Below are 19657 nucleotides of genomic sequence, written 5' to 3'. Positions count from 1 at the left end.
GATTCTAAAAAGACATCAAACACCTACTACTATCCTGTGATTATGCATAAATATCAAGCTACATACTGTATAGTATTTTCTGTCTGGTAGCTACAGCTAAGAGATGGAAAGTTTTGTTACTCTTCTGTTCAGAGTGTGTGCACGCACCCACATCCCTGCCTAGGTTCTAAAGAGGTTGGCCGGATTTTCCTGAGCTTCTCCCTTCAACAAGGCTATGGATTTCTTCTTTCTAAACAGAATACAATTTGGCAACTCTGAAGTCTCTTTGCTATTATATTTTGTGAAACTCAAATTTAGGTCACAGCCTTAGCATTATTCAGAATTATACATTTCTTTACACAGAGTTAAAAATGAGCAATGAAACACCCCAATGATATCAATCAAACATTGCCACTTCTATGTAAAACCAGGGCACATGGTATAATTATTTCTCTGTAGTCCTCCTACTACACCATTTTTTCCTTTGTTTCTCAGACAACAGCTTCCTGCTTCTCTCATTCCTGTTTCAGATCTTCCTCTGATAATGACTATCAGTGGGAGTAGAAGATGTGTCCTTTTATTAAATCCCCAAATATTACCTCACATACTTTTCAATGTCTACAGTGATTCACCAAAGCTGACAAAGGAGCAACAGCTTTTTTAGTTTACACTTCTGTGTTATAATATATTTTGGTACTACATTTTGGAGTATTCCTTATAAGCATGCTATACAGGGTAACATTCAAGACATTTGAATGAATCATAAACACTGTCACTCCAATGAGTCTAACATTCATTATAATATATAATAAATTTGCAGCTTTATTTTATCTTCTTAACAAAAGTAGCAAGAATGTAAAATGCTTTCTTCAACACTGAACATATGCAATCACCATGTATATTTAAAAAAAAACAATCCACTGATTATAAGGTAGCTTAAATAGCCCCAAGTGTCCCTGAAGAGCTACTGTGTGCTGTGTGTAAAAGCTGAATAATCCTCCCTGTGTCAGAAGGTGACTCTTCAGCTGTTCAGGATCATGAGTTGATATGCTACCACTCATAAAATAAGATTCAAAACACAAGAACATACATTTAGGTAAAGATCACTGAGATGGTATTGGAATTAATCTGCAAGAACTGAAAAAAAACATTGAAAGCGATCTAGCAAGAATGCTTCAAAACCAAAACATAATACAGCAAATTCACCCCAAAATAACTTCACTGGGAATATGGAATTTTTACATCATATTTGGCTCATTTTTCTTCTTTTATAAAGATAACTGGAAAAAAGAAATATGTTCAGAACACACTTTCAGTTTAAATACATACTGGATGCAGTATTCCTATAACAAGTGGAAGTACAGTCTCTGCAAAACTGTTGCAACTCCTTAGAGCTCAGTGATCTGAATAAAATATATTTATGAAGGCACATTGATAGAAAAAAATTGGTTTCAATCATTTGTGTTTGTTTTGATCATCAAAATAGGGGAATTCACTTTGGCCCCTGTGCTTAAAAAAATATGACTTTGATTTTTAAGACCTCAATATTTTCAATATTTAGTTTTAATATTTACATGGTAGTTTCTTCCCATTCAAGCTCCACGTCACCTACAAAAGAAACAGATATATCACATTAACCTGCCTTTTAAACAAATGGTAACTAACAGCAGATAACTTGGCTGAATGTAAAAGATTTCACAAGTGGATAGCTTGAGCAACGAGTACTACCATGAGGGAGGTTGAAGGGCAGCAAAATCCTAGAACTTTACACTTCTGAAGCCAACAAATGCTTGTTGAAGTACTCTTTTCTGCTTCTTAGCCTAGACAAGTCAATGCACCTGCTATGAAAAAATAATTTTGGGACAATCTGTATCTACTTACCTTCCATGGCATCCAGAGAGTCCATCTTTTGCAGCGCTGAGTAATTTACGAAACAGAGGGGCTGACTGCTTCCCTTGCTTGTCAACAGATCCAGTACACACTGATGCAAGAATATATATTGTGCCTGTAAGATGTGAATTTAAAGATGTTTGATCAGAAGAAAAATGCATTTCTAATAGTAAAAAGCTTTCAATTTTTATATAAATGTCCAGATGTTCTTAAAGTGATTGCAGTTTAACTTGGCAATCTGAACACTTTGATAATCATATCATATACGTCTGACCTGATTTCATTATGAGGTATATTGTGTTAAAATTTGCCAAAATTTGTTAATTCTTATGCTCAGTAAAATATATGAAATTATACTAAATGTTACCGAGAATAATAGGCTTGCCACAATTTTCTGTAAAAGTTTGCTCTATGAGATGTTTGATTATTTTCTGTCACTAGATTCAGACGGAAGATACAGTACCACATAAATGGAACACTTAAATATGAAAACTTTCCTCTTTCTAGCATAGAGAAAACCAGCAGGGTGCACTAAAATACAAAAGTTCAAGCAGTATCTGCACATTCTAGAAGCACGCATCATTGCTAAGAGCAAAACTCAAGAGTATTTTTAGTGACACTTCTTAGACTGTGGCATCATATTTAAGAGACTAAAATGCAAAGAGTGGGAAACTAAAGTTAATTTGAAACTTCTGAGGACATAGTAACCCAGGTAACAATTGTAGAAAAGAGAAAAATAAAAGCATGAAAACAGATCAGAAAACAGATTTTGCTCAATAACTGCTATTTTGTTTCAGAACTGTCACTAGTTTTCAATTCAAGTGTCTCAGATTTATGAGAGGAATTTATTTACATGGATATGTCTTAGGGTCATGGCTCCAAACCCATAGATACCTAAAATAGACTTTCACAGGCCCCTGAAGAATACAGTAGCAATATACTTTTTCAATAGGTTGCTTATTGAAACAATAGCATGGCATAACTTCACAATAGCCTTTGTCCTTGGAAAGAAGGTGGTAAGTTTAATAGATCTGCTGGACAAATACAGATTTCTAAAATGAGGACAAATACAGATTTCTAAAACGAAGATCTGAGGTGTCTCTGGAGTGTTGAAGGTTGTTCTAATTCAGGTTGTTTTAATTCAGAAGGCAGATTCTGAAAGCTCCATAATCTGTTGTATTCACATGGCTATTTGTGAGTATGTAGCAATGAAAACCTTTCTGAGCATGTCAGTAGGAGTAAAGCAGGATACCTGAGGAATGTATGTGTGTCAAACTATTTTCCCAGTTATAATTAATGACACTCTAAATTATTTGAAGGCTTTTCGTATGGTTGGAAGTGGGAGAGAAAATAAAAATTTCTCTACAGAGTAGGTTATGCACTTTACCTGTAGTCCAAGGGCAGGCCTTGCTAATGTACAGGCCACGGAGCAGAGTACCATGATATTGAGATGGTGTCTACATTAGTGCATTACACAGTGCCTGGGTACACTGTCAGTCAATGAAACTTGATCATCAAAATGACTTCAAATTGTCTGAAGAGTCCCTGCCATGGTTTTGATTCATACCAGGAGTCAGAACAGACTACAGGTTATTCCTTATAGAAAGATTGGATGCAGCTAGCTTTTGTGGGGAGTATGGTAACTGTAGAGATGTTTAATTGCACAGATGTAGGCTATTTTGTGCCAATTGGCTATAGTACCAAAGAATGGCTCTGTTGGCAAAAGGAAAACTATTTTGAAGGTATAAACAAGCAAAAATAGGTCTGAAAGCAACCAATTTTTATTTATTTTACTCATGCATCTTGCAGACAGTTTGACTGAGGGATTTGTAAACTGAGTTCTGGAAAGGAATGAGGCTCTTTTAATATCTTCCATGATGATCACATAAAATCCAAATTATAGACTACTAAACAGTGTATTATAACAGAACTGTCAGAATAGCTTGAGTACAGAATCCCTCATAAAACTTTACGAGACTCAGGTCTTCTGGAGTAAGTTTCAGTACTGATCTGCACTTCATAGTCTTGCAAACATGAGCTAGAAATGACCTGAACAGAACAACCTGTCTCAGGATTTTGCCACGAGCATATGGAATAATACTTCTTATCTTTGATCTCATTTGAAATCAGAACAATGAGAGCATCTTCTCCTACTGCACTTTGGCACATCTTTTTCTAGCCTCTGCCAAAATACGTAAATGCAGAGGTGAGGAAAAATGGCGCACATTTTAAAAATGTGTACTGATCTTATCAAATGCCTTATTGTTTTAAGGTTTGATTTTGAGAGGCCTCTCATTACATTATCTTCCAACCTTTGCTATATTTTAGATGATTCTATTTGCAATCAAAAGTGTCAAAACAAAACAAAACAAACAAAAAAACATTTCCAGAATTCATTATCACAGGAAAGCCCTGGCAATTGTTTAGCTGCATCATATAACATTAAAAAGCGTGCTAGAAAGCAAACAGAATAGAAGGGATTTTATTACAACCCCTACCAGCATGTAAGCAGGGAACTTCAGACTGTGACACAAATAGTTAATAAGCAGAAGGAGGAAAACATCAAAACAACTGGTAATCAGACAGCACTTTACAAGATACGCAGTGACAGTTTCATTTTTCATCACCACAAGGTCTCACAAAACCTATAGTACAGTTGCTGGAGAAGAGGGGTTAACCTCTCCTCATACACTCTTATGCACTTGAAATATTCTGAAATGATATGGAAGAGCAGAACTGCATTCCTAACAAAGCAAGTCTCCTGACATCAAAATCATTTAAAAGCCTTAGCTAGGTGGAAGTTCATCCTGGAACTGCTCACCCACACTGAGACGTTGGTGGGTTATGCAGTAGACCCGAACGGCTCAGGTAGCAGCCTTTGGGCTAGATCTGGCCTGCAGGAGGTCTGCCAGTTCACTGCCTCCTCCTGTGCTGGAGGAGGCCCTGGCCTCCAGTGTTCTGAGCTGCCAGCACTCCCATGTGGGAGGAAAGGGAGGAAAAGGCCCCGTTAATGCCCCAGTCTCCCAACTGGCACCTAGCCCAAAGCACTTAAAAGGCTGGAACATCCAGTCCAAGTTGCTACCATGTTTGCATGCAAGGAAAAACATAAAATGAGCTAGTAACTGCTTAGAGAGGAAATTTTCCAAAGAGCCTGAACCAGCACTCACTGAAGGCTGATATGAGCAAGAAAAACAAAATCTGTATTAACTGAATTGATATTAGGTGCATACACGCTGAATTAGCTGAATTAGACCAAGGATTTATAGCCTCTATTAAACTGTGAATAAACTTCAGTATAAATGTTACTTCAGTGATAACTCCTTTTCCAGTCGGGAGGGCATCCTGAGTTCTAGCATCAGTGTTGTTAGCTTCAGTTGTGCTAGAATTCATCCCAGATTTGTGTAATGATCCAGAGGTAACTGTGTTAATTGCTTACAGTTTTAAACGCTGAAATAAGGCACTTGAGGTAGGATCATGACACCAGCTTGCTCCCATGGGATTTATAACCTCAAGCCCACCCTGATTTAGATAAGGTAATTAAACCAACAGGAAGGAAAAGAGAGAGAGTGAATACAGCCAGACTGCCATTCCATTAGGCATTTAGGATCAGCTTTAAATTCTGCTATTGCTCACTTCTGGATAGCCAGACCTCCAAGTACAGGAGAGGTCTTTCTTACCGGCAGGTCACCACTAAGTGATATCTACACTTCATAAGTTTGCCAGCAATATGTCTATTTTAGATTCAAAAAACACCATTGCCTTGTTTTTACAGACTCTGAAGTCTGTGCTTAATTCTATTCAGATATGTTATTTTATTTGAAACAATTTAAAAAGAATCAAGGAATTATTAATGAGGTCAAAGATAAAGGCATATTTAAAAGTTTGGAAAACCGTGTGATAAATATGTACGAAAAAATACAGTTAAGTAGCATGATAAGTTAAGTCAGCAAATTAAGTAGTGTATGGGCAAAACTATTTTAATTTAGCACCTGTGGTTCACCCAAAACTTAAAATGAACTTTCTTAAAGTCTGAGAAATTATGCTGTTGGTTCTAAAAACTAAATATTTCAGCACTTTTTTCCAGCACTTGTCAAGACTAATTATAATTCAATATATTTAAAACATACGGATGATGCTTGCAATCCCAATAGAAGAAGGAATTAGTAGAAAATGTATTAGGCAGCTGATTCATATGAGATTTCCAGGCTAGTTTTGTAGGAGACCAGGTAACTTTTTAACTACAGGCAAACAGAATACAAATACACTGTTATGTCTTACCAGATTCTGTACCATACACATTCTTTCACTTCTTAATTCAGCTACAAGTCCATAGATATCCACAAAATCATGATCATTTATATGTTGGGTTAAATGGTCAAGTGCAATATAAACTCCTGTTCTTCCAACACCAGCACTGCAAATATAATACACATAGCAAAATAAAGTTTTTCTATTCATCGTTTTTGTGTACTAAAATATTCCCTCAGAACTTTTTGGTTGAAGTAGACTGACTGTAAAAAGAAAACCTGGGAAAAATTGATGTATTTTGCACAATTTTCTTTTTTCTTTTTTTTCCTGGACCCTTGGTGAATGGGAAAGTGAAATCTGGATTCAGACCATGTTTTGTTTTGATTTTATATCACACAAATCAAACTAAATCAAATCTACATAAACAGAAAAACGACCCTACAGCTTTTCTTGTGAATTTCTTAGGGCCTGCTGATTCAAAGAAAAGAAATCACAAGATATTGTGAAATCAAAATTGGATTATGTGATGCCTTTTGTATTAGAGACAAACTAGTGTGGTATCTGGTAACGTACTGAAAGAAAATACTTTTAAAAGGAGGACAGAACGTGTGTAGGACACACTGGTAGCTACTAGCATTGTCTTATTTAAAGGTTTGAAAATGAACAGGACTTCTTAAAACCACCAGCAGACTTTTTGGCAAATAATGTAACAAATGCAGAGCATATCATTTCAGATAATCAAGAAATGTATAGCAAACCTCTCTTGAACCTGCAAGGTCAAATAAGCAGAATATAAAAAATGAGTTTTCTGGATATGAGAACACATGCTGCTGCTTTACAATCACTGGGAATTTCAGCATGGGCAGAATATCTGGCCCATGCTGGCCCCTTTATGTATCTGTGCTGTGAAAAGGGGATAGGATTCACTGCAGAGAGGCTATAAAAGTGTCCTCAACACATGAAGACTCTGTATTTCTCTCCTGTTATAGTCTCTCTGGTCCCTTGCAGTAGAGGAAAATGCCCAGTTATCAATGACAACAATGTCAAATAAAATGAGAAGTAGGCTTTTCATTATGGATGGTACCTGTAGGACACTGAGGACAATTAAAAGGAGCCCCAATGATAACATCACTGGACAGATTTAGAGAAGAGATCAGTGGCACCAAAACCAGCTTTTCCTTCCACTTATTTCCAGACTTGCCAGAATCAGGCTCAGGTCTCTCAGTTCAGATCACTAATTTGGAATGTGCCCCCTCAGTCAGCTGGAACATTGACCTGCATATAAAATGTGGATGCATTCACCACCTTCCCTAAGATTTAGCCTTCCCAACACGGCTACTCTTTGAAATAGCAATTTAAGGTTGTTGAGTATGACATCAATGGGAACTATGACAGCTGAACACCTCTAACCACTAGGCCATTTATTTAGGAGCCTAAATATAGATTTTAGTTGTTTACTGGCATCCGAGTTTGAAATCTGGCATATGCAAACCCCTCAATTTGTCATTCTCTCTGGCTCCCAAACGGTTTCTTCTTTTGTGCTAATACGTGACATGTTCATTTTAAACACAATTTTACATAATATTTCTTAATAAGAGCTATAATAAGAGCTTGTAATAGAAGTCTTTAAAAAACAACACAGCAGTTGTTGCTATTCCTCTGATGACAATAAAGAGTACATTTGAGGTAAATCTAGTGATACCTTCTGGAAATTGTTGGACTAACTCTTCCATAGACATCACCTCAGTGGGATTTCCAAGAGCGGAAAGACGCTGTTTGGTATTTTACCTCCTAGAAAGGACTAAGGAGCACCGCCAGAGAACCCTACGCTGCTGTTCATGCTAGAGCCATTCAGTGCACTTATTTTTCACTCTTCTTGTTTGGAAGCTTCCCTGAGCATTGACATGCATTTAAAATGATAAGATACTAAATAATGTTTTGGTGAATATGCTTACCTGCAATGAACCACCATCGGTGTAGTATCATGTGCTCGACTTGCACGGATAAGTTTTACAAAATGGATAATTGGTGCAGTAGTTTCAGGGACTCCATGTTCCGGCCAGGAAGTAAAGTTGCACTGCCGCACCATCATGCAGTCTCCATGCTGAAAAATATAAAAGAAGACAGTTTTTGCATTATGAAAGAAGATCTAGCAAGCCACATGTAAACTTCTCAGCAATTTCACCTAAAAAAAGAAACTCAGAATAGCATAACTCTCCAGTGTACCAAGGGATCATCTGTGATGCACATATTTTATAGCAGTTTCTTTGAGAGAGATGGCATCAAGTCCGGTTTGAGGAAGTACTCATGACTTCAACCAGCAATCACCCGCCATTTGACTTCAGTCACTGTATCAGTGCAATTTGTAGGTTACAGGTTGAAGTTTCTGTAGCTTGCCTGTAAGTTTAGTGGACTAGGTTGACATTTATTTAGGTGAAGGTTATTGCCCATTGGAATGGTTATAGCCATTAGAATGGTTATTCCAATTCTGATTGGGCCTGTCTAGCCCAATATTCTGTTTGAACAGTAGCCAGGAAAAAATATTAGGAAAATTTATAAAAACATGACAACAATGTAAAAACACTTCAGCAGAATGTGGTTTCAGTTCTCAGTAGTCTGTTACCCATGAACTGCCTCAATCAGAAATGGTGTCTTAAAATTTAATACCTCTGATGAGAATTTTCTTCCATTAATTTCTCCAGGTTTTTGAAGTCCTTTAAGATTTTGGCATTCACAACACCCTGCAGTTTAATCAACTGCTCTATAATAAACCAGACTTTTTTTCCTATTATTTTGAACCTACTACTTACCCTTTTTAGAAACACTGAAAAACTATGAACAATTATGTGTAACAAATACTTTGGATCTATATCATTAAAATTGATTAACATAAAAACAAAAGGATACTTTGGCAATAATTGTAAATGATTTGCCTCATACAGGCTTTTTACTTGCACTGGAAGATCATCAAGAATCCATCCATTTGTGGGTGGAAGAGGAAGAGCAATCCTATAGCCAGCAACATGGCACATTTAATGGCATGTTCATAAATGGCATAATTTCTTGTATGGGTTAGCCCAGCTATTGTAAATGGAGCACTTAGGCAATTCATTCAATTCAATTATGCTTTGTTTTCTTTCCAGCCTCACTCTGGCTCTGACTTCCCATTTTGCACATTTATATTTTCAATCTAAAGAGTCCCTTTACCAGTCTTGGTTACTCTGTGTCTTATTTTAGGCAAAAATCAGTTATCTTCTCTGTCATTGTTCCACTGTCCTGTACTATGTGCACATCATATCCTTGTGGGCTGACAACTGAGACAATCACCTAACTGGCACGTTCCTTTTGCCACGTGCACACGTCACAGGATGGTACTGCATCTTTATATTTGGATAGCTGAGTTCAGGTCCTAGGATCTGGCTGCACTGCATACAGCACAAGTCAGTGTTGGGAGTGCGAAAGAAGGCTGGCTTCATCTTGGGTCGTTATGTCCAAGTTTCCCTTCCAAGCCCACTTGCTGGTCTGACTTTTGCTGGTTGCTAATTTTTCCAAAGAGCGGAAACTATAGTTGTGGATCATGACAAAGATTAATATCAGCGCTGTACCTGCCCCTCCCCCTTCCCAGCATAGAGCGTGGGAGTAATACTGATGACTCTCATTTATATTGGATGAATCTCCTGGGGGTGGAGGCCAGTACTGCTGCTGGTACAATGCAAAACAGCTGCGCTACACCAGAGAATCTTGCCCTTTAATCTGAGAGGCATACATTCAAAGGGATTTGTCTGATCCCAGAATGGTTAGGATTACTCCTTTCTAGAAGAGACAACTGAGGTGTCCAAATAGCAACTTCACCTCCCACCAGACAAGAGGTGCAGTAACCTTGCTAGGCCCTTCGTAGCACATGGGCCACATATCTGAGATCTTTGTGATCGGAAACTGGAGAAAATTCTCACAAAAAGAGCAGGAATGGACACAAAATGCTCAGGAAAACCAGGTGGTACACACACATTTAGGATTAAAGGAAGAATACTGAGGGTTAGGTGGATGGAATGGAGCACATCTGATGTTCTCCAAAGTACAGGGTGTGTTTTATTCAATCAGCTTCCAGTTCTGGCTTACCCTTTCAATTTTCAGATCTCTGATGGTCCAGTCTATTTGAGTGTCTTCCATCAATTTAGTAATCACTATATCCCCAAATACAGTCACTGGTTTATTATCTTCTGGCCAATACTGATGACATCTTATCTGCAGGAAGATGACTACTAATTAACAATGATCATATATAAGCCTGATAGAAACTACATACACAATTCTATCACATGCTGTTAATTGGTACACTGGTAACTTACCCGTCCTTTTTCAAAACATTGTGTAAGCATCACAAGTGTTTTTGCTCTAGTCTCCCACACCATTCTCCAGAAATCACCCACTGTTCCTGGTAACGGTCCCTGAGTTGCAATAAACTCATTTGGACACAAATAGCCCTAAGAAGAAGAAAATATTTAATACATAGTGGTTGGCAAGTTAAAAAAGAGCTTGCATGTGACTCACAGTTGCGCCTATAGCCACCATGCCCGTGGCTGGAACCTTGTCAGACATACTAAGCTGACTGGCGCAGGCCTGGCTAATCATTGCGTGGTAGGTGCCCATGGAAGCGTAAGAGAGTAATGGCATTTTTTCCACTGTGTAGAGCAGTTATGAAGCAATGCTCTAATAAAGTTTCGGAAATACCATCCTAATAAAAGTGCTGTCTTTTAGCAGAGGAATTGCATGGGCACACAGTCAGTAATTCCTATTAAAAAATATCTTAAGTCTTCGTATTAGCCTTACTCCACATCCACCACGAGGCCACAAAGAACTGTGTCAGGAAGAGGCCAACACAGTAGAATTAAAATAGTGCTAAGGAGCAGTGGGGCCAGGGAAATTCCTGAGGAGCGATGTGAGTGCTAGTGCAAGCTACACACCACACTGATGACCTCGCCTTTCCAGTGATCCCCAGGGATCTGCTGTAAGTTAGGCATGGAACGTACTCAAGCAAATGATCTCTGATAGGAGGTCTCTGAGAAGCCTCCTACAGGCTTGACTTTTTTAGTGTTGGCTTCTTCTGTTTAATAATAATTTTATATTATAAATTGATGTAAAACTTGGAGAGAAGGGATTTTGTTGAAAAAATGTGTAAATGCTGTCAGAGCATGCGTTCTCATGGATCTGTGTTTTCTTAAAGAAACTGAATGTACCCTATAGAACTCTAAGCACTACACAAGATTTAAAATAACAACAATAGCAATAATAAAAATGAATTTCTGCTGCAGAGCTGGCAGTCTGCGGTATCACAGAATTCTGCTTGTTGCTCAGAAAAACTGATACAGTGGTTTATAGCACCACTGAAGCTCCTTGTTGGAATTGTAGTCCTATAATTCACAGCTGCCTGTTAGTTATTGAATCTATAATATACAGAACAGGTGGCAGTGGGAAACTATGTTAATCCTCCCTAGTTTAAGAGTGAGGTGAGGAATTGTAATTCAGAGATGCAAGGCTCACAGTTGAGTTACACACACACACAAGCATACACGTGCATGCACATTGTATATTTACAGCTATATGCACTTATATATTTAAAAATCCACAAATATATGGAATGAGAGCATTGAAAGGTCAAAGCTTTAGCCCAGAGAACAACATTACAGCTGTCCACTCACTGATGAATGGTGACCAGAAGTGAGATGCCTATATGCGGTAAAAACATACAAAATCTCAGCAGGAACACTCTGCAGCTGTGCCTCGTGCTATAGGTTTTTTGGAAGCTGCTGTTAGTGCTCTGTGCCTAAGCCTTGGCATGTTAGAGACAGGCAGGGTAAAGGCTAGGCCATGCTCCAAGCTATCTGCTCCACTTCTCAGCTGATCTATGTATAGTCCTAGGGACATGTACCAATGTGGCATGGCTATTCTTTTCAGCTACCTGTCAGAACGATGAAATTCCATATACAGTGCATAAGTAACTTTCGCTAATGGAAAAGGAAGATGCTGCTGAAGAAAGACACCCGTTCTCAGCTCTGCTGCCGATTCCCTGTGAACGAGTATTTCAGTTACCTGAAAAATAACTGTTTATTTCTACTTGCCATTGTGTCATCTATTTAAACTACAGTCTGCATGTGTCGCTGTGCTTTCGTTCAGTGCTGTGTGCAAAAGGGGTCTTGACTTCACTTCAGACCACCAGTCACTGGTACAATAAAATAAATGAATAATTTTAATATGAGTAATACTTTGAGCTTCAACAGGACAAAAACAAAATAAGCAAGACTAGCGACAGAAAAATATAGACAAAGGAAAGAATTTATTGAGAGCACAATTGGAAAATGGAAGGTCAAGGAAGAAAGCTGAGGCTGAGAAATAGCGTACTGGTTGCTTCTTCAAGAAGCATATTTACATTTTCCTCCATCATAACTTTCATAAAATAATAAGGGCATACAACTCCCTCCCATCCAAACTGTTAGCCATTGTTATGAAACTGTTCAGTTCAATTATCTTTACACTGTCCTTTTTTTATACAATAGCTCCAGCTCCTGAATCAAGAGACAAAAAAATGCCTGCCTCTAAACAGTTGACCTCAGTGGAAGTTCCAAAATTGTCTTTATGACAGCAGTATGAGACAATTTTATAGAAAGTAATTTGCTGGGCATAGTTTTGATTATTACTGAAAATCATTGCCCAACAATGAAAATGGGGGAATTTATATATTTTAACTAGTCACGTACAATGCCCCACAATCACCTGAACAACACCATAGCAATGGGAGCTGTAATGAATGAAAGAAAAATTAGAATTCTATTCTTATTGCAACTTCTTTTTTTGACTCTCTCTTGTACAATAAAATAAAAATAGTAAAAATGTGAAAGACTTTCTACTTACAGATACGTAGCTGGCATTAATGTAGTCAGATCCAGGAATACCAGCATCAGGCATCAGCTTTACTCTGTTGTTGTTATCTATTGTGGAATTAAAGTACAGTTAACTAAAACGTTTGTTTAAAAAATCACAGACATATGTAACAAACATCCCTGGAGTACTAAGAATTCCAAAATAACTTTAGTGTTGTTAATCTAAGAACATTTGACATAGTAGAGCACTATTTACGATGGCTACTTAATCAATGTCTATTATTGTATGGTCATCCTTTAATGTCCCAGATATATTTTAATATAATTCTTTCTTATTAAAATAGTGAATGCCCCCAAACCTCAAATTTGATGTGCACGGGAGGATCCTTTGCCTAACAGTAACCAGTTTACTTTAAAGGATGCTGTTTTAGCACAGGCAACCTCCATATGAATTAGACAGCAGGGTGAAGAGACTGATAATCTTTCCTTATATATTTGGTGTCTAAGTCATAGAATTGAGCCAGATCTTGGCACTTTAAAAATTTTATTTTATATAAGGTAAACTCATTACTACAGAAAAGTTTGGTTAAAAGAAGACTAAATAAAAAATGAGTGAGAGTGTCTGATTTGGGCCCATGGTGAGCATGCAGAAAACAGGAAAGATGTCACATGTGAATGTAAATGCTGAAACCAAACATTCTTGTGTTGGTCCTCAAGTTGGTAAAAAAAGAAAAAAAAAAGAGAATACAAAGTTAAAGATTTATGAAACTCATCTGCCCAAATTTTATTATGTGCCATGAATATTAATTTTTAGTGACTGTAATTTAGAATATGTGTTGAGCAAGGCAGTAGATAACAGAAGCAGCTGTTCCGAAAAGTTAATAGCACAGAATGTAGCATTATTAACCAAGGAATGCCATACTCCCCACCTCACATCACAGCTAATGCTTAAAATAATAATGACATTTCTTGTCTTATTAACTGAAAAATGAAGCAGTGTTGAGTACAGAGAGACAGACTGCTGTCTCCTGTGATAAAATCTAGCCTTGGCTTATAAGTTATCATACATTCACTCTGATCTTCTATGGAACCCTTGCAGCACATTTACACGTATCCACAAGAAAGCATACCCCAGGCTACTGGGGTAGCTGAACGTATGAACATGTGGATTTTATATGCCTCAAAAATCTACTTCTCACTAAAGGGAGAAAACAGGAAGAATGTTAAAGAGTTTACTACGTGGGTTGAATTACAAAGCTAAGAAACTAGTCAGGCTATGGTTTCTTGCACCTGCATTTTAAAGCCTGTGAGAGCAAGCTGAAAGCTACTTGCAAACAAACATTTCTTTAAAAAAACCAAAAACACAAACACAAACAAAAACAAAGACTACTTGACAGAAATTCAGAATTTCATAACATGGACATGATTGTGTTAATATATCAAAGACAGATCAAACAAAAATACAGTTGCATTCCAAATATATGCTGTACTATCATAGGCACAGAGCAAAAAGGAGTTGATTAGTAAACACACATACACGGCTTTATGTTTGGGAAACGATTCTTCGACCTGTTCCAAGGCAGATCAGCGTCAGTTGAAGCAAGGTCTTCAAGAAACTTGGGAAGCTCCTATAAAGGAATAATTGCTTGTTAGAAAACTTTGCATTTTAAAAGCAGTGAATACCAAAAATGGGATCAATAGCAAATTCCCCTGAGACAATCACCCCAGTAAGAGGAAGGGTCTTTTAGTTCTGCAGCACACTGCATTTCTAAGACCAGCTGGAAACTTTACAGAAGCATTTCGCCTCACTGTCAACCCTAGTTACATCCGCAACGTCAGATGCAGTACTGCAGAAAACGCAGTTGGAACAGTTAAAGCTTACATGAACTTTCAGCATAGAAGTCTGGATAAAGTCAGCCTATCACCTTTTGTGGTTTTTTTCTCCTGTCTTTTCATGAAGTTGGTAACCACGTCTTACTGACTCAGCCTTATTTGTGAATAATGCCTTTTCCTAACTCCTGGAGCCTGGGAGAGCTCTTGTCACAGCATGAGAACTGATGAGCATTTAATCAAGTCGAGACAACTGGCAATTAGTAACTGTTCACAGGACTGCTTCTGAAAGGGGTGGGAAGAGTTATTTTTGGTTGGACCACAGCTTCATAACTGGTCATTGGTTCTATTGCTCAAGGGCAAAGATGGGTATATCATTCATATTGAGGAATTTATTTGATGGGGGTGTATGTATACATAAATATGTATAATTTCCCAAGATGAGTAAAAGAGTGGAGACAACTTCATGACTTGTTAAAGGAGACAACTTATTAATGTGGTGATCTCACAGTGGTGATGAGAGAATAGAAAACTCTTAAAGAAGCCAGAATTTAGCCAATTTATTCTATTCTCGTGTTATCAAGAACGGGACTAACTTTAATATTAAAATTTCCCCTTGTTTGTCAAATGTTCTGTGCGAGTTTCTTTCAACTTTTAACTAAGATATAAATGAGATCTGCCTATTGCTTTGAATATGTATAAACAAAATTCTGCCATTTTTGCTATGTAATTCACTCAACTTTGTGTTTTAATCTTATTAACTAATCTCTACATGGACTGCTTCAAAATGTAGAGCAGACAGCCCTACAATCAGATTCAATGTTAATTATTTTCAAGTGCTCCTTTGCCCAAGTAATGGAGACAGTTTCCTTTCTATAAATAAAATCTAAAGAGCAAATATTAGCCAAAAAAAAAAATACAAATAAAAGGGGTCATGAGTAAAGGAAAAAGCAAGAGCATTTTCTATCCCAGTGATTCTTCTTCCATTCTTAATTCAAATATTTTGTCAGTCATATTTGATGGATTTTGATAAGTTTAGATATTAAGAACATCATCTTTTGAATATAAGCATTAACAAAATACGATAATTTAAAAATTGCTATACCGAACCAAATAAATAATCTATCTAACCTGATATCCTATTTCCTACAACGGCAAATACCTGACGTACAGATGAGAGTTCAAAACCCTTGACCTGTATCATGTGCAATATTATCCCATGGGAAATTTCCTCCTATCACCAGTTGAGAAAAATCCCAAAGCCTGAAGCATGAGGGCTACTTTGCTTTTATAATTATGTCCTTGATAGTATAGCTGCAGGTGCTTCTCAGCAGGAAGGGAAAGATGGTTTCATGATGAAAGCAACAGACTTTAAGTCAAGGGACCTGGCTTCTCTTCCTAGCTCTGACACATATCTCCCTTGGGACAGAATTACGGGAAGAATTGCAGAGAACAATTAGACATTCATCTCACTTTGAAAATTAAAAAGGCACTAGTTTCCATCCCTGCCCTTCAAAATCTCTTACACTATCTGTGGTTTTCTACGGGTGAAATGCCTATGCTTTTGCCCCCTTCTTCTGAAAGAAAAATATCTGAATTAAAATCTCCTTGTAAAGGAATGGCTGACATTATTCAATTTATGTCCGTACACTAAAGAACTAAACAATACGGTCAATAGATATGAAGTAAATACAAAACTAAACAAAAGACCGTAACATGCTATAGAAAATTGTCTTTAAATATTTTAAAATAAGGTACTCATTATTTTAGAATCTGGTCTTTGACTCAACCTCTGCCATACTCAAAGCAAATTTTTTCCACCTGTCCAGCTGCCCCTCTCTTTTTTTCCTCAATAATCCCTTAAAGAAGTAAGGCCCCAATCCTATGACTGAACCCAAAGAAAGATTCCCTGTTCTCTAACACAGTGGAGTGACTTCTATGAATTGCTGTCAGGATTTGATAAGAACTGTAAAACATAACTAAGGATGGAGAAGTCAAAATTCCCCTCATTCAGAAAGCTGAAACTCTCACACAGAATTTCTGTCATTGGATTTTGCGGGGAGGAAGAAAACTGACAAAAAGCCTGTGGCATTTTGTAAGTGTATGCTTCTTGGCAGCTCATATCACATGCATGGCCTGTGAACTTTAACTTGCCTCATTTGCCTCACGCCTGTGAGTCTTAGCTTGCCAGTTAATTATTAGTACAGAAGTACCACTACTGTACAGTACTCTGTAGTAAAGAAGAAATACAGAAGCAGATTATGTTGTTGTAATGATGCTCCCATATCTGAATGAGTGCTTAAAGGTCTTGTACCAGCCCCCTGCATCAGCGCACATTTAAGTCTAAATGGTTATTTTCAGAATTGGGGAAAGACTATTTGAACTCCTAGATTCACTAACAATTTGTTATGGAAACTGTATTTCTTTGCAGACTCCTAAATCTTTCAAATAATTAATTTGCATTTTGTTTACCGTAGGACTTCATGGTACTGTGGTGACATTTGGAAGTATTTCACTTTTTTGTTTGTGAACATAACTGACAAAATGTATTATAAAGCACTGACAGAATTATTTCTGTTTCAGAGATTTACCAGTTACTAGGAAACTTGATTTCCCAAAGGCATTAAGAGATAAAGAATCCTCCGGAAAACTGGAAGTTTGAACATCAGCTAGCTGGCGCCCACCATCAGTTACTGTGGCTCCCTACTGTTTCTTTAGACTTGTCTTTTCTGATCAGACACGGATCCAGATCCATTCTCAGATCCAGATTCTCTTCTCATCATGTTGACACACAAGCCCACTTTTATATGCAGACTGAGATCAAACTCTGCAGATGTCTAGGCACAGCAGCTATGTCAGTCCACTAAATTAAATACGCCCAGGAATGTCCCTGGATTCCAAGACTAGCTGAAATGGAGGGAGCTACATCTTTGCTAGCAAAACTCCACAAACAGGGTTGTTGCCTATGAGCGGTCTATTGGGAATGATCCCTAGATTATTCTCCCTACCAAAGGATACCTTGGAATTGCTCAGGGAGAATGCTAGTGAACCAGTACTGATTCGTGACAGGGAACTTGATAACAGTTTGTTAGTGTAAATAATCATATTCTTATGTCCAGTTCCTGGTATGCTTGAATTTGCTAGCATGGAGACATCCAGAGAGCCCAAGCTGGCTCAGCACCATGCTGTTACTTGTGTGCTTTAGCTATAATGGTCCATTGGTTTATATATGCTGAGCTCACCTCCCCTACACATTGTAGGAGACTGGAGTCATCTAGGTCAAACTAAAGCCATGAATGCGGAGGAAAACAATGCAGGTCATGGAGTTTGCTGTGCAGAGGTGCATTTTCAAGCCTATTATTCATCTCATAATATAGGTGCTACAGATGCTATAGATAGATAGGCTCTCAAATAAGAACTAGACCTCCCCTGTAGTTCTGCTTGCCCTTGGACAAGCCACCTGAGAAGACATCACTACACTCTGGAGCTGGGAAACTGAAGCTCAGAGAGGAGTAAAACAGAAACCCAAAGGATATATAAAACTGTTAATTGTAAGCTGACTATATAATTTAGTTAAATGAGATTTCAGCTACTTGTATTTGTCTAACTTTCAAACGGATTGCCAACATTTCTACTTGATAAAATACTGTTACTAGTTTTAAGACACTACAATGCTGTAATGCTTATCCCAATCTGGGTCACACCTAAAAAAAGTAATAGTAGAAACTTTCCAGTGATGAACGTTAATATGTGAAAATGTTATTGCTAGTAAAGCTTTTCATCTGTTCAGTCATGCATAATATAATTATAATCACTCTTGTTCAAGTGAAATAAAACTTCTACTCTTGGAAAAAAATAGTTCTCCTTACTTTATTGCTCAGAGAATTTTATGGTGCTTTTTATTATTAAATCCAGACCACTTCTATTTAAAAAGCATAACCAAAAAGCTGTAGGAAATACCATTAATCTTTTCACACTTTTGTTGGTTTTCCCTCAGAGACTGAAATATTATAATCTAGCAGAAGAAAAGCCAATTGTTAGCCTTCATTTTTGCTAAGCCAAATACTAAGCAATTCATGATAAATCTATAAATCCAAAATAATAACGTCACTGGAGACTGACAAATTATTTCTGTGAGAGCAAATGACTGTAAGTGTTTAAAATGATGATGATGATGATAAAGGATCTAAAACAACAATAAGAGCAGAGATTGTTGGCAAAAAATATGATAGCCATAAAAATGCTACTTAATGAAAATAGTGAAAACTTTGAGGTTTAAATTTGAAATTATATATGCGTTATATAAATGTCATGTATATTTTGAAAGCTGGTGTCTTTCAAGAAAGAAACACAGTATTGATAAGTTGACCTATTCACATAAGAAGATGGAGGCTATTCTCAAGAGCAAGACAGGTATGACCTATTATTTGTAAAGGAGTGAAACTAACATGCTTAAATTTTACACTGCCTACATGGAAGGCTAGGAAAGAAAAACACTCCTGAAGTCCATGGCAATAAAACTAGGGCTTGACTATTTTGAAAAATAAATGCCGGCTGTGTTTTTGGGGTCATCATCGCTCAGGAAAACGAGCTTATTTAAAGCAATTAAATATATCTATGCACATGTGGACAAAGTATTTCTAAATAAACTATTCTCTGTTGAACTACATATGCATCACTATATATGTAAAAACATTTAAATATTATGGCGCTCTTGCAAAGCTGAGAGTCTAAAGAAGATCACCTTCTGCTGACACTTAGGTGAATAATTCTGATCAGGTTGCACTGTAGACTGCACAATCCAAATCAGTGTAATATTACTTTCTAAACAA

At 37.3% G+C, this 19657-nt stretch overlaps 1 protein-coding gene across 1 annotated transcript in view; it reads right to left on the bottom strand.

Moving 5' to 3' along the window:
* Window positions 1–280: 280 nt before the first annotated feature.
* PTPRQ (protein tyrosine phosphatase receptor type Q) overlaps window positions 281–19657 on the bottom strand; it is a 136876-nt gene continuing 117499 nt past the window's right edge. Inside the window, exons 58-65 of the mRNA XM_068936374.1 lie at window positions 14533–14623; window positions 13027–13103; window positions 10467–10601; window positions 10237–10362; window positions 8073–8221; window positions 6148–6283; window positions 1861–1984; window positions 281–1587 (exon numbers count right to left, since the gene is read on the bottom strand). Coding sequence (XP_068792475.1) covers window positions 1550–1587; window positions 1861–1984; window positions 6148–6283; window positions 8073–8221; window positions 10237–10362; window positions 10467–10601; window positions 13027–13103; window positions 14533–14623 — 876 coding nt within the window. The 3' untranslated portion in view covers window positions 281–1549. The remainder of the gene's footprint in view (window positions 1588–1860; window positions 1985–6147; window positions 6284–8072; window positions 8222–10236; window positions 10363–10466; window positions 10602–13026; window positions 13104–14532; window positions 14624–19657) is intronic.

Source organism: Struthio camelus, chromosome 1, assembly GCF_040807025.1.
Source record: "Struthio camelus isolate bStrCam1 chromosome 1, bStrCam1.hap1, whole genome shotgun sequence".
Taxonomy (NCBI): Eukaryota; Metazoa; Chordata; class Aves; order Struthioniformes; family Struthionidae; genus Struthio; species Struthio camelus.
The sequence above is the reverse complement of the archived record's forward strand: the minus strand, read 5'-3'. Positions and strand labels throughout refer to the sequence as shown.